This window comes from Myotis daubentonii, chromosome X, assembly GCF_963259705.1.
Source record: "Myotis daubentonii chromosome X, mMyoDau2.1, whole genome shotgun sequence".
Taxonomy (NCBI): domain Eukaryota; kingdom Metazoa; phylum Chordata; class Mammalia; order Chiroptera; family Vespertilionidae; genus Myotis; species Myotis daubentonii.
This window is the reverse complement of record NC_081861.1, coordinates 25,881,005-25,897,259: the sequence shown is the minus strand read 5'-3', so window position 1 is coordinate 25,897,259 and position 16,255 is coordinate 25,881,005. Positions and strand designations below refer to the sequence as shown.

Genomic DNA, 16,255 nt, shown 5'->3' with positions numbered 1-16,255 from the left:
AAAGCAATATTATATTTTACAAGCTGTTTAAATATATTTTGATAGTGAGTCACTCCTTTTTTTCAAACATTTTCTATCGTCTCTGCACTTGTTTGTAAGAATTTAAATTTCAAATATGATGTAGAGATTCTACATCCCAAAACTTAAAAGTTTACTCTTTAAGTTATCTAAAATGAAATAAAATTTTTTAGAAAATAGTAAAATTTAAGAGGGTAAATATCTCATACTACCTGACCAAATCAAAGTTCCCAAATTAGGAATATACAACCTTTACTTTTGGACATAATCCATAACATCTATTACTAAAGTAACTTATACTTCAGTTATAACTAGTATTTTTAAACAAAAATGACCATTAATATAGATGTACAATTTTAGCAACCCAAACCACTCATAGGGAAAATAATCTATTTTGTGTAGACACTTTTCCATTTCACTTGAAGTATTCTGGCTCAGAATATTTAGGAATGTCTGTTTAATAATTTCTCTTTGGGGGACCTTCCAATTAAAGTACATATTGACAATATAGCATAATTTGAAAATTCTTGAATAGATAATATAATTGAACATTATGAATCAAAGAGGTGTAATTGATTCATTCAGGTAATTAAATCATGTGTCCTTTATCATTATACTGCAAAAAATGACAAAATGATATAAATAATTATTATGAGGCAGCAATGAGCAGAAGAAAAATAGACTATTTGAATCAGCCAAGATTTAAAACAGGACTATTTAAAATATTACAGGCTAGCTTATGAACTTCATTTGAATTTGAAATGTTCATCTCTCCAAACTGAAGAGGTTTCACTTAAATTTGAAGGGATTTTATAAATGTAAGCCACTGTCAATATTGATTTTGTTTTCCCTAGAATCATTTTACAACATTTATCATTTCAGGGTGTGCAATATACTGTACCTTTAAACAAGTTATTTCACAAATTATCTTCCACACGTACCTTCTTGCATTAAAAACTGATAAAAATCATTTAAAATTTACTTGGAATTGCTTCTTTAGTGCAATTTAACTAATTATTAACTTCAAAATCATCACCTGTCCAATCTCTTTTCATGTCTCAAGTAGACAAATCAATGAAACCATATTAGTGTTTGCTCAGTATACTGAAAATGTAATAAATATCTCTGGAGGAAATCTTTGGTAATTCCTCAAAGCAATTAGACCAGCCTTGGGCAAACTACGGCCTGCGGGGTAGATCCTAGATCCGGCCCGTTTCAAATGAATAAAACTAAAAAAAAAAAAAAAAGAAAAGACCATACCCTTTTATGTAATGATGTTTACTTTGAATTTATATTAGTTCACACAAACACTCCATCCATGCTTTTGTTCCGGCCCTCCGGTCTAGTTTAAGAACCCATTGTGGCCCTCAAGTCAAAAAGTTTGCCCACCCCTGAATTAGACAGTGAAACATAGTCAGTGCTTATGAAACAAGATACATTAAAATAAAAGTACATAAACATGCCATTGCAATGGATGTTATCTAATTTTGTAAAAGGACTGAGTTAGTGAAAAGTAAATTAAATTTATTATATGACCAGCAAGCTGCTACAAAAAAATCTTCCCACATTCATTTATGAATGGACCTGGGCTAAAATAATTAAAGTGCTTTGGGAAAGCATACTGAGGGTGGTAAGAGGATCAACTTTTGTTAGACCAATATAAGAAAAAATGTGATGCACGCAAACTGACACATGAAATACCTCATAAGCAATCTTTGGAAACTGTACAAGTCCTAAAAGTACAAATAGCATAATGTAAGTATGAACAAAACAAATATCACTGTCAACATATCAAAACTATAATATTTAGACAAATTGGAAATCTTTCTGACTAAGTTAATCACTGCTACAATTAATTATACTACTTTAAATTAGATCCAGAATCTTTTTTTTTTTTTTGTACTGGAATTTTATAGCAATCACCATTGTTCCCAAAACTGTCAAGGCACCTAATAATACAAAAAAGCACTTTTTAATTCAAATTACAATTACACCTATTTCTCAATTCATAAGGTATAAAAGAGGTATTTCTTCTTGTTAATGGCTAAGTTTGAAGGAATGTTATAGAATGTTTACCATGTGTTTTTTTTCCTGCCAAGACCATTTCTATTTTTATTTCCAGAAATAAAAAGGACTTTTTAAATTGATGGGTATGCTTACCTAATCCATTTCAATTATCAGTGAGTAGCACCATGTGTTAGAAGCCAGAAATGGTCATTGACACACACTCAGATATTGAAAATAAGGAATACTAATTAAAAGGGCAAACACCAGGAGCAAAGGGTATTTGAAGTAGTCATAGTAGATAAATTCATTGGGGTTTTAACTATAAAAGCAGAACGGGAATTACACGTGCCTGTCAACTTTACAAGGCTGTTGTGAATAACATATATAAAGAAGATCAATTTGTCGACTGCTATATATAAATATATTTCCTTAAATGAGGTAATATTCATGAAACTTAATGAAAATTGAATGACGAGCTTAACTAGTCCCTAGAAAAAAATCATTTCATTTATAGGTTAGAAAGAATAAGAATTAATTTTAAAATAAATTATTGTGTCACTTAACAGTGATGACTTTTGGTCAAAATGTTTCACATTCTCAATGTCAATAATCAGAGAAATGCAAATTAAAACTACAATGAGATATCACCTCACACCTGTCAGAATGGTTATCATCAATAAATCAACGAACGTGTTAGTGAAGATTTGGAGAAAGGGAACACTAGTACATTGTTGGTGGGAATGCAGACTGGTGCAACCACTATAGAAAGCAGTATGGAGTTTCCTCAAAAAACTGAAAATGGCCAAAACCGGTTTGGCTCAGTGGCTAGAGCGTCGGCCTGCGGACTGAGGGGTCCCAGGTTCGATTCCAGTCAAGGGCATGTACCTGGGTTGCGGGCATATCCCCAGTAGGAGATGTGCAGGAGGCAGCTGATCGATGTTTCTCTCTCATCGATGTTTCTAGCTCTCTATCTCTCTCCCTTCCTCTCTGTAAAAAATCAATAAAATATATTTAAAAAAAAAACAACAAAAAAAAACAAAACTGAAAATGGGACTGCCACTTGATCCAATGATCCCACTTCTAGGAATATATCCTAAGAACCCTGAAACACCAATTAAGAAGAATATATGCATCATTATGTTCATAGAAGCATTATTTACCAGAGCTAAGATTTGGAAACAGGCCAAGTGCCCACCAACAGATAAATGGGTAAAAAAGCTGTGGTACATCTACACCAGGAGTCCTCAAACTTTTTAAACAGGGGGCCAGTTCACTGTCCCTCAGACCGTTGGAGGGCCAGACTATAGTTTAAAAAAAAACTATAAACAAATTCCTATGCACACTGCACATACCTTATTTTGAAGTAAAAAAACAAAACGGGAACAAATACAATATTTGTATTTGCATGTAGCCCGCGGGCCGTAGTTTGAGGACCCCTGATCTACACAATGGAATACTATGCAGCTGTAAAAAAAAAAAAAAAAAAAAAAAAAAAAAAAAAAGGTCTCTTACCCTTTGAGATAGCATAGATGGACCTGGATATTATTAAGATAAGTGAAATAAGCCAGTCAGATAAAGACAAATATCACATGATCTCACTTATTTGAACAAATAATGAACAAAATAAATGAACCAACAAAATAAGTCAAGAGGCATGAAACAGACTGACATATCTCAGGAAGGAGGAGGTGATGAGGAGATAAACTGAAGAACTTATATACTTATATGCATAGCCCATGGACACAGAAAATAGTGTGGTGAAGGCCTGGGGGTGGGTGGGGACTGGGTAGAGGAGGGTAAAGGGTGGAGGGGATATAGGGGACATCCGTAATACTGTCAATAATAAATTATATATATATATTTAAAAAAAATTTCAAGTAATAAAAAGAAAAACAAAATATATTTTACATTAGGCTACCTGAGCCCAACAAACCCTTCTGATATGATTAACACACAAATCAGCCCAGCCGGCATGGCTCAGGTTATAACCTCCTGGTTATGTTCCCGATTAGGGCACATGCCCAGGTTGTGGGCTCGATCACCAGTGTGGGCATGCAAGAGGCAGCAGATCAATGTTTCTCTCTCATCATTGATGTTTCTAGCTCTCTCCTTTCCTCTTTGAAATCAATAAAAATATATATATTTTAAAAATACACAAATCACAAAAAGAATTTATACTAATATTTATATGATATGTTAATTTTATATATACATACATTGATAGTTATATTGATATATTGATGAAAATACAAAATAGTAATGACCATCTCTATTGTAAAACAATGTGGTACTCTTCTGTAATAAATCTAAATGTGGCACAATCTAAAGAAGTGGTACTGTAAAAATACATATAAAGAATTGATTTCGTTGATTTGAAATTCAGTGGAGTACATGAAATAACTACTTACTCTTGGCAACAGAACTCTGAACACCAGGAGATGACAGTGTCATTTGTTTGTGTGATCCAGAAGTATCCTGTTCTAGTTTTTCAGTAGATACAGACAGTTTCTTGACTGAGAAAAGACAGAATTTTTACTGCACTCATATTTTTAAAAAGCATCATTAGTTGAAACAGAATGAGTTCGTGATGTAGTTCTATGGAGCCTAAGCAGGCATTAATTAAGTACACAATGTGAGTCATTCCTTAAAAGCTATGGAATTTAACTTACGTTTTATGAAATTGTGTAGAGTTATGTCACATGTAGCATAATTTACAGTATGTTAATAGTAAACAGGGCAGAACTAGTTTATTTTAAAACTATCATTGGAAAAAGTGTGTCAAGCTTGTTTGTTATTAATCATTTTATACTAACTGTAAGTTTAACTGGGTAAGACTTTGAATATACTGGATAAAATAAAGTTACAAAATTTGCGCCTTTTTCTCTTGCAATCTCACAACACAGGTGAAATAGTATGCATGTCAAAAAGTACATTGGGGCATTTTCATTTAAGATACAAAACTCAAAACCTTGTGGTAAATGCAACCTTATACTAATAGACAATATTTAAACATCAGCATGAATGAACTTAAAGTTTAATTGTTGTATTAATTACCCGTTTTACTTCCAGAGTTCACTGTCATAGAGGCTTCCCATGACCATCTTTTTTGACATTCAATACGATTGGTCCGCTCCAATGTACGAGAGACAACAGCTTTGAATTTCTCCTATTTGAAATAAATGCAATAGTATGGTAGTTCCCAGAGGGAAGGAGGTGGAGGGTAATAAAGAGTAAAGGGTAAATATATGGTAACAGAAGATTAATAGAGTTTGGGTGGTGACACTCAATGCAATATACAGGTAGATCATGTATCATAGAAATGTACACTTGAAACCTACATGACTCTATTAACCAATGTCATTCCAATAAATTTAATAAAATAAAATTTTAAAAAATTAAATGCCAAGCCGAAACCGGTTTGGCTCAGTGGATAGAGCATCGGCCTGCGGACTGAAAGGTCCCAGGTTCGATTCCGGTCAAAGGCATGTACCTGGGTTGCGCGCACATCCCCAGTAGGAGATGTGCAGGAGGCGGCTGATCGATGTTTCTCTCTCATCGATGTTTCTAACTCTCTATCTCTCTCCCTTTCTCTCTGTAAAAAATCAATAAAATATATATAAAAAATTAAATGCCAAATTAATTATTAAATGCCAACAATTTTTACATATTCTTTTTAGTGGTTAGTATACTTTTGATCTGTGGGTTATAAAACAACACCATCATCAAATTTTTCTATCAGGAAAATTTCTTTTGTATCAGGTAAAAGTTTTAAAAATAGAGACATGTCTCACCTGTCCGGTGTGGCTCAGTGGATGAGTGTTGACCCATGAACTAAGAGGTCACTGGATCAATTCCTGGTCAGGGCACATGTCCCGGTTGCGGGCTCCATCTCCAGTAGGAGGCGGGCAGAAGGCAGCCAATCTATGTTTCTATCCCTCTATCCCTCTCCCTTCCTCTTTCTCTCTCAAATCAATTTAAAAAGAAACATTTAAAAATAGAGACATGTCTCTGGTATCAATCAATATCAGTGCTTCTACTGAATAATTAGGTTTTAATCTTATAAATCTGAATCGAAGAACTGTGCTTCCCTCTGCTTATATCATTAGGAAAATTAGAACCAAAATTTGTAGCCTATTTCTACCAACTATACAAAGACTGAGGGTCCAATTTTGTGTTTACTAATCATACATTATGTTCTATTATTTTCCCCTTTGCTTGATTCCCTCAAGTACCCATCACATGGTTGTGGCATGTATATTTTTTTAAATATACCCATTTATAACATTTTAAATTCTGGTGTTAACTAATCTAGTTTTTTAAAAAATAATAAGTGTGTTTGTCTTGAGCTCAACTTCAATTTAAACTTCTCAGGATAACAGCTACACAAATGTCAATGTCAGAGGGTAGCAAAACAACTCCACTGTCAGAAATGAGATGGTTTTCTTTACTCAGATATTTTTCAATATCTGTGCTGAAATATACCAGATGAAAAAAATCAACTTCAGGACCAGGTTTTCTATTTTTCCCTGACAACCACTGTTTCTTAGCAACACCATCCTTACAATGTCCCCACCGTTTCTGAGGGCAAAGAGGGTAAACATAACAGGAAAATGGAGAATCATCTGTATCCTTTGAGAGTAGCAATCACAATTCTTGAAATAAAATTTATTTAAAAATGCATCTACAAGCAGTATTTTAAAATTATATTTCTACCAGAAAATTGTCCTAAATTACTTGGAAACCAGAATTTCTAAAAGCAGAAATTCATCTTGTATTAGTTGAGAACATTACTGATTTCTAAGAATTCTATCCTGCTATTTCCAAATGCATTGATTTCCAAATGAACCTGTGCTCTCAGGTTCCTTCCTGCATCTGTGGCTCAGAAATATCTATCATCCCTCCTCAACACCACCGAGTTTGGGGTTTTCCCCTGATCTACCTGCAGCCTACTTATAGTGTCCCATGTCCCTGCTCTACTCCCTTACATTAGCTCGCTGGTGTTGAATCTTTTGGCCTTGTCTCGTCTTTCTGTCTCTTTTCCTGCCATGTTTCTGGCTTCCTTTCTGTCTACAGTTTCATTTTCTTCTCTTCTGTGTTTTCTCTGATTCTTCTTTCTCTAAGATGTTTTTTTTTTCTCAGTCCCTGAGATTGCCTCTCCCCTCCAGGGTCCCTCCCCAACTCTGCAGTTTTCTGTTTTACTTTATTTGGTTCTATGTCTCTACTTAGTTCATGTTAATTCTCATTCATTCTCTCTCTCTCCTTTCTCTTTAACATAGATAAGTAAATTAAGGAGTCATCTCACAGAGGAAAAGGAAATGACCGAAATTCTAAATGAGAGTCCATCAAATACTGGAATGTGAAAAAAGACAGGATAAGAAACAACAGAAAAGGCTCAGAAAGACAGAGAAAGTGATAGTGGATCACAGATGGGGAAGAAATGGCACAAGGACAGTCCTAGAATAAGAAAGATCCACAGCCCTGGCCGGTTTGGCTCAGTGGATAGAGTGTCAGCCTGCAGATGGAAAGGTTCTGGGTTCGATTCCTGTCAAGGGCATATGCCCAGGTTGCAGGCTCCATCCCCAGTAGGGGGCGTGCAGGAGGCACCCAATCAATGGTTCTCTGTCATCATTGTTGTTTCTGTCTCTCTCCCTCTTTCTTCCTCCCTGAAATCAATAAAAGTATATTTTTAAAAAAAGATCCAAAGATGGAGGTAGGTGTTGGGAGTGAGGCACATGCAAGAGCAACTGTGTGCACAAGGAAGGAGGAAAAGTGAGCACCAGAAAAAGACACAGAGAATAAGACTCATGGGGGAGAAATAGAACCAAAGAAAAAAGAAAAAGAAATGTAAAAATTAGAGCAAGAGAAAAAGAGAGGAATATAAAAACACACATACTGAGAGAACAACAGGCAGAAAGTGCAAAGATGAGCAGAGAAAAAGAGAGAAACTAAAACAAAGAAAAGTGAGGCACTTCAGACAGAGAACCAGAAGACAGACTACGACTTGCTTAGGGACACTTGAGAATCACTGGAATAAAGAAAAGAGAGTATGCCCGCAAGAAAAAGAAGGGTATCACAGAGAATTTGCTGGATTCAGAAGAAAGAGTCAATTTACTCAGAGTAAAGTAGTGGAATGACCTACAGGAGAAAAATTTGGTGTCAGAGAGAATCATACAGAATGAGACAGGAGCCAGATGTCCATGTATAAGTAAGTAATAAAGGACAAACTGAGTAAAGAGGGACAGAAGGGAAAAACAGAGGGTATCACAAAGGCAGTGACTCATGCCAAGAGAGTGCCAAAGACACTAACAAAGAGTCCAGAAAGGAAAATAGAGCAGGTGGCCACAAAACAGACAGAAAGAAGGGAATGTGACAAATGAACTAGAGGGAGGGAGGAGACACAGAGAGAGAGTGTACACACAAGAGGGAATCAGGTGAATGCATAACAGTAGATTTGGCTAGGACTCAGTCATGCAATTAGAGTTGTAAGAAGTAAGCCCATCAGATGGGGCCTTGTCAGGGAGGGCCAGACTGTGGGTCTGTGCATAATAGGAACTGGGCCAACACTGAAAGCTTTCTGGTAGGAGAGAGAGCCTCTCAGAGTAAACCCCAGGCCACAGGCACCCCGTGTGCCATGTTCTGAAGGTGGACAGGGTTCTTGTCCTGGATCTGCAAGGCTCCTCTTTACCTAGGCCAGTGGATCTCAATTCTCGGATCTGATTGGGACAGGAGCAAGAGTCTCTAATATTGAGGGGAAGAAATGAAGAAATGGGATTGGTTCCCACAGGTTGGCCCAGTAAAGGCAGAGACAGGCTTTAAAAAAAGTATTCCGCCCAGTCAGCATAGCTCAGTGGTTGAGCATTGACCTATGAACCAAGAGGTAGCAGTTCATTGACGTTTCTATCTCTATCTCTCTCTTCCTTGCTCTCTTAAATCAATAAAAATATATTTTAAACAAAAAGTATTGCAGACCCAGACAACACAGTATATCATCTGATTAATAGGCTAGAAAAATATGTACCCTGTCTTCCTGTAATTTTTGTTTTCTCTTTTCTTCAACGGATAGTCTTCGCTGTTCATCTTTCTGTTTTTGTTCACGCAGCTTTCGTTGTTTTTCTTCCATGTGTTTTTCATACTGGATCCTGGACTTTCTTTCTTTTTCAAGTATATGTATTTCTTTAGTAACTGAAATATTCCAAATACAAGGTATAAGATCCAGAAAATATTAGTTTTCCACATTACACACAATAAATAAACATTTATTGTATAAGTGTGGCCACCAAACAAAGACACCAAAGAACTAAATTAGCTTAGATGACTCTCATCCTGTCTGAATTTAAATTTAAATTCCAAATTAAAGAAATGTAGTTGCCATAGACCAATTCCAGCATGTCATAATTTTAAGAGTTTCATCAAAAGGTTGATGAAACTTGGGGACTCAACAGGGTTGAGTCACAGATGTAGTCACCATCTGGGAATGGCTAACGGCATTTTCCCATACCCGAATAGGAAACTGATTGCGGCTGCCAGACAGTTAAAGGGCATCTTAATCTACATGTTATTGCCTCCTACTGGCCAAACACCTGAACAGCCATAGGCTATTCCCCCATTCTGACAATGGACTCTGTACCCTTTGAAACCTTAGCCATTGAAGTGTATTATCTCCACCTTGTGTTAATAAAAGCAAGGGTCCTAGACAAGGAGGCACTCTTCAGTTCCTTTAGCTGAAGGTTCTCTGACCCCCAATGCCTTTCAAAATTATATCTCGTCTCTGGACTCTTTATTAGTCTCTGGATTTCTATGTCATCTACCCGCAGCCCCTTTTCCAGATTCCTGAACACTTCTTGATGCTGGGACATGAACCCCGGCATGTAGTTTCATACATTTGACATTTCTGCTGATTTGAGCTAAAGTTAAGCATTAAAACAATAATTTTTAAAGACTACATGGCCAGAATGGATTTTTTTCCCTTCAACTAGGAAACTTCTTTTAAAAGCCTCCTGATCTATACAGGCCATATTAAGCATGCCAATCATGGGCTTTGTCACATACTACATTTTGATGTTTTCCTATATTCAAATTTTCCCTAGTTTAAGCTTGGAGAGCATCTAGCAGTTATAAAATAGTCTCCAGCTTAGAGCTAGGAAGAAACAGCTCCTTATCAAAACAGTGGTAATTGATATTCCATTTGAATACTAGTAAAGTTGGGCAATAGTATTGTCAGTGGATTTGTAAGACCAGAGGAGAAAAATACACAGTTGAAAAAGTATTTTTTTCAAGGTGTAAAAGATTATACTTTTAGATCTCAATTGATCCACAGTTACACTTGAGAAGCATAGCAATCAGTGAAAGATTCTGTTAGGATTCTTAGCAGCTCCATTTTCATGTTTAGTATTATTTTATTGAAATCCCATTCTGCTGTTGCTACAAATGTTTAAGAGATATTCATACCTCAGTTTTCAGAAAATTAAAGCTTAACAGAAATTACTTCAAAAACTAAACAACCGCAGTTAAATTTTTTTCATGGGCCTTCTTTATCTGATTTAATACAAACATTTAACCCAATATAATACATACCGTAAAAAGTAAGATCTATCATATAATCAGACTAGGAAAAGTAAGTAAAACCCAATTTGGAAATATATGACCTTAACATAAAATTCATTCATTAATTTTTTAAAAAAAGTCTAAAATATACCATCCTGTAGTCTTCTGTTTTCTTCTCTGCGCTCCTTGGCTAATTTTTGTTTTAGATCATTTTTAAGCACAGATCCATCTAGCACTAAAAAAGAAAAGAATATAGACATTAATAGGATATCAAATTTTAATGATATGATACTTTGACATCTTCCAAAGCATTCTAGGAATTATACCTGGTTTATATATTGATGTACTTGAGGACTGGCGTAGAAGGGAGTTTAATGCACGCTGATTGCGTCTTTCTTGAGCGATGGCATTAACAGTATCTACTAAAATACAGGGAGATAAATAAAAGGGATTGGATATTAAGATTACAAACAGCTAATACAGGGGGCTGCAAAGCACAGCCAATTGTGCCTCTGATGATAAAATGTAGCAGATCTTCCATAAAGGGAAGTCATAAGACATACTGAGTTCATGATGTTCAACAATAATTTCACAAAAAATTAAAAGTGTGTGCTGTGGATGTGACAGCATAACTGTGACATAAAGAGAATTGTTAGTGGAAGTAGCAAGACAAATTTGTGGATGAGTAGTAGCTAGTGATTAATAGCTGTCAGAAATGCATCAGACAAAGACATTCTGCCAAGTGGTAGAAAAACTGAGCTGGCAAGGAATTGGAAAAAATGTTTCGCCATAACCTGGGACTTTAGAAAACATTTGGAGTTTATGGATATTAGTTTGGAAGCAAAAGTGTCAACAGTGATATCCTCAGAGATCGGCCCAATATTAAGGAGTACATTTATAAATGACCTAGATCAGGGGCTTTCTACACTGGCTGCAGCCACCTAAACTGCTTTAAAAAAATTAGCAATGCCTGCCCCTCCCAGCCCCCACTCTCTGGTGGGTGGGACCCAGGCCTTTGCAGTTGCAAAAAGCTCTATTCTGATGCATAGTGAAGGTGATGAACCACTCAAGGAATTTCCAGTGATGGCATTACTCTAGGTAGAAAAATGTCAAGCAAACAAATGCAAATTATACAATACAAATTTACATATGTCTTGAGTAAATAGGTAGAAAATTGAGAAATAAACTTCAGTAAGAGGGATGGGGGATGGGTGGAAAAGGTGAAGGGGAATATAGTCAATAATAGTGTGATAAGTTTATAGGGTGACACATGATTACTAGATTTAGTGTGATCCCATTGTAAAGGTGTATAAATATCAAATCACTATATTGTACACCTGAAACTAATATAATATTACATATCAACTATTTTTAAATTTAAAAAATAAATAAAATAAACTTCAATAGGGGTATAAGATAAGGGGAGCACAATTTGAGAGAAAGTAAGAAAAACTACAATTCTAGCGTGATACACAGATAATTTATTATAAAGGATTTCCTGAAACCTTTAATTCCATGTATGGCTGTTTCTAAAATGCCCCCTAATACTGGGCATCTTCAGGAAGAATAACAATGAAAATTCTTTTCTACCTTTGAATGAAAGCATAAGAAATATGGCCCTGTGATACTGCATACAACTCTGATTTCTATATATCAAGGAAAATATAACAGCTGAAGATGGGCAATGAAAACAATTAAGGTAACAGAGGTGCTGGCCTTGTACTCATAGAATGAATGGACTCTGAGATGTTAGTTGCCACTGAAGAAAGATATCTGGGAGTCATTTTACAGAGTAACCTTGAAAAGTGACATCATAATGGCTGCCATAGGGATCACCATTTCAAAAAGGAAAAAGGATTTTTTTTACCCCAGAGACCTAACAGCTCAGATAATACATGACCTAGCTAAATTTGAAAATTAGACTCTTCTCACCTTCCTTAATAATTCAACTACTGGCAATTTTGTAGACCACAATTACCCTTTCAATTTGAGTACTAGTGTATTAAGAAAAAATTTAAAGTCTAGAAATTAATCCCTCTATATACTCCCTCCAACTTTTTGCACATTCGGTATTCTTAGAAGTCTCAAGGAAAGTCCATATTTTGGCACAATTTAGCTAACCAAAAGGACAATTTCCCTCAAAATGTAGAATTTTATCAGGTTTATAGATTTCATTAAACAGAAGTAAACTTAGAATTAACTATGGAGGGAATAATGAACCAAATCATATAAAGGTTAATGTGGTAATATAACATCAACCTTGATTTTTCGATCTTTATATCCAAATTCCTACTGGCAATAAATATATTCACCAAAAGGTAAATAAAGCATTTACCTTAAAAAAAAGAAAAGAAAAAAGAAAGCACTATTATGCTGGGGCTAAGACAGGACTACATTAAAAGAAAAAGTGTAAAAGACATTACAAGAAGAAAACCAATCTCCTGTGGGGAAAATTTACAATTAATCATGCTATCTAGCCCAATATAAGCCTCAGAATTAAATGAAAAAAATATATAGGTGCCACTAGGATGCCCAAGTTAAAGAATGCTTACACTTACTAGGTTTTTACAAGATGTCATTGAGATTCTGAAGCCCCCTTTGCACATAAAACATTTTAGCTCATTACTGACTTCATGTAGAAAATTTCTGCTTCTCTCTGGCCCTCTTCCTCAACACATACACATACACACACAATCACATACATAAATACATACACACACACAATCTGTGTCACTAGAGTTCTGCTCCATTAGGGCAAACTAAATGCAAGAAAGAAGACAACATGACTAGTAAAGAATGGTCATCTTCCTAAGACTGCACACAAGCACAGCCAACCCCAAATGCTAAATCCCATGAGATGTCAATGATACACACCCCATACTTATTCAGCAATTCTATATTGATTGCCACAGAGGTTGCTCTTGAATCCCTCTCAGAATTCAACAGAAAATCTGAAGCCCTACCTGCCCATGACCTTTCCTCCCCATGATCCTTTCTTCTGTACTCATCAGAAATATTAGATCACAAAAACTACTATTTTATTAGGTAGGAAAGGGCATAGATTGCAAAAAATGATTGAACCGGGTTTTTTATTTTTATAAAAGGGCTATGGTTGTGGCAGAGAACCATACTATGAAACTGGTACAGATGAACAGATTTAGTGCTAGTCACTGTTATTTGGGCAACAGAATAAAAAGAAGCAACTCCTACCAAGTGCCAAAACATCTCATTGACTCTGTCCCCATCAAGAAATGCTGAGACCAGGAAGGCAGTTCTGGTTAAGCATGTGATGCTCTCAATTTCTATCATAAAATGGGCAGCAAGGATGTTGGTCAACTAAGATTCTGTGTTAAGCCTTTTTTGCATGGCTTTCTGTAAGTTTTTCGTTTGAAATACTGTCAATTCAAGCAACTGTCCTATACCAGATTTTCAGATACTTTTCAAAGTTCAATACACAAATGTTTTGGGGGATTATCCGAAATGCTGGTTATTTTAAATCAATGATATAAAGCAATGTGAGAGAGCTTTAGGTGTCCTTAAGCAATAACACAAATGTGAATTTATTGCAAACTGTCTCTTGAGAGACAGAAAAGTTTTCTCCCGATGGAAAGTGTATTTGCTTCTGACATTCTTTGGGGAGTTCATTCACAGCGTTCTGAAATAACATAAATCTAAATTAATTTTTCAATTGCAAATGAAAAAAACTCCCTAAGGATTTCAGTAAAAATCAATAAGATAGTTTTATTCAAGCTCATACAGGAGGAAACCACCCTGAGAACTGGCGAAAAGCAACCTGCTACAATGTAGCAAGAAATACTACCTCCCTCAGGTAGTGAAACAGTCTCGTGGGCTAAGAAATGCGCTGCCAAATTTTTCAAAATTAACGATTTGGGGGGGGGGGCTCTTTTTGGCGTTGGGGTAAGTTTAGGAGAAGTAATCAGTTCAGCCTAGGGTCTGCAAGATGTCCCAGGAAAGGTGACATCTTGGCGGAATCCTGTGAATCAGGAGGTAGAGAGAGCCACGTTTCACCCCAACTTAGGCTTCCTCTCATCCGACCTTGACCAGGAGAGAGGTAAGCTTTTGGAGAGGCATGGATTGCGACCGTGGGAAAGAATCAGAGCGCGAGCGTCCTGGGCAGAAGGATAACTCCAACCGCTGATGCCTGGGAGGGCTGTGCCCGGCCGCGGAGGCGGTCCCGGTGCAAGGGGTCCTTCGGGGCGCTCACGCATCCTCAGCAGCCCAGCGTCAGTTCCGCCAGTTGCGGGGGCGCACGCCTACCCCTCCCCCCCCACACACACACCCCAACAACAGGCGGGGCTCGGAACGTCCGCGTAGTCCGGGTTTTCAGGCCACCCCCCGCCCAGCAGCGCCCGTTACTTCCCTCGCTCCCGGGGTTCGGCCGTTGGCGGCGCTGGCCCGCAGTTGCCCCATCCGTCCCTGTCCCATCACAACTCCCCGTCCCATTTCAGAGGACTTCTGCGGGGATAAGAGCGGGACCAGACGGCAAGAGGCAACTCCAGGGTAAAGTTTTCTGGCGCCCACCGCTCAGCTCCAACGGTCTCCGGTCTCCGGGCCGCGGGAACCCCGCCTCCCGCGCAGTCCGAGCCCCCGCACCCTCCCCCCAGGAAGCCGCCGCCGCCCGCTCACCCATGCGTTTCCGAATCTCCATCCAGGATGATCTGCCTCTAGTGATGGCGGGTTTCTCCATCTTCCAGCAATTGATCCCTAAGCCTCTACTGTCGTTGTCGCCACAGTGCGCAGGCTCCCGGCGCGGCCACCGCTCGGGCCAGGATTCAGCCGCCAGAAGGCGTGGTGGGGCGGCTCCGCCCTCTCCCCGCCCGCCTGGGACCCCCAAGTGGGCAGCGCTGCTTTCCACCCACCAGGTGGTGACCTGCCTGGCCGAGACCACCTAGGCTAATGAAACCCTCCGCTACGTTCTGAGCTCTCCCACCCCCATTGTGAGGGCCAGCCAGTCAGCAAGCGGCTTGGCCATCCAACATTCCTTTTCCCCTTTCGTCACTTTTACCTGGCAACTCAGTAACATTCCTTCCTTCATTTGTTCGCTTAGGGAGCTTGTACTGAGTATCTCCTGGATGCGCTTGTATCACGAGTTTGCTAGTCTTTGGAACACTACACAAAGAAAGTCCCAATTTGGAGGAAGAGGCCCAGGGAGAGGTAGTAAGGAGAGAGGTTTCTATGAGGTGCCAGGGGCCCGATCATGAGCAGAGATGTTAAGTTGTTGCAAAATAAATCATGACACTGTTAAGTCTCAAAGTTGTGCGAATTATCTACAGGGTGCTCATGGGTCTTTTAAGTGAAGGAGAGTATTCACTGGCATTAATCTCTCCAGATATTGGAGGAGACCCTTGGAGTTTGCAGAATGTTTTTCCCACCCACAAAGAAAAACTTCCTTGGCTGGATGTGCCTTTGAAAATACGTCACTTTTATGGGTGTTTGCCTGTGCAAAGTGGAGTCACCTCCTTTATTAGTATGGTGTGGCACACGGTTTTAAGGAGCAGTTTATCAAAAGGGTAGGAGACTACCAAATGGGGCAGGAGAGCACTTGTGAGATAAACACTTTTATGAGTCCACTGTGTCTCAAAATTACATAGGAGCTGTAAAATGGGAGAACCTAACAACAGCAAACACTTATTGACTCTTACTATGTACCAGGTACTGTTCTAAC

The 16,255-nt window shown here is 37.9% G+C and overlaps 1 protein-coding gene across 2 annotated transcripts in view; it reads right to left on the bottom strand.

Moving 5' to 3' along the window:
- Positions 1–15,502, bottom strand: part of MAP7D3 (MAP7 domain containing 3) — a 34,064-nt gene extending 18,562 nt beyond the window's left edge. The window contains exons 1-5 of one of the 2 annotated variants that reach the window (XM_059678460.1): positions 15,217–15,502; positions 10,721–10,804; positions 9,044–9,207; positions 5,080–5,191; positions 4,434–4,538 (exon numbers count right to left, since the gene is read on the bottom strand). In XM_059678460.1, coding sequence (XP_059534443.1) covers positions 4,434–4,538; positions 5,080–5,191; positions 9,044–9,207; positions 10,721–10,804; positions 15,217–15,277 — 526 coding nt within the window. In that variant the 5' untranslated portion in view covers positions 15,278–15,502. The remainder of the gene's footprint in view (positions 1–4,433; positions 4,539–5,079; positions 5,192–9,043; positions 9,208–10,720; positions 10,805–15,216) is intronic. The other variant, XM_059678461.1, reaches the window with a different exon arrangement.
- Between the last annotated feature and the right edge of the window lie 753 nt (positions 15,503–16,255).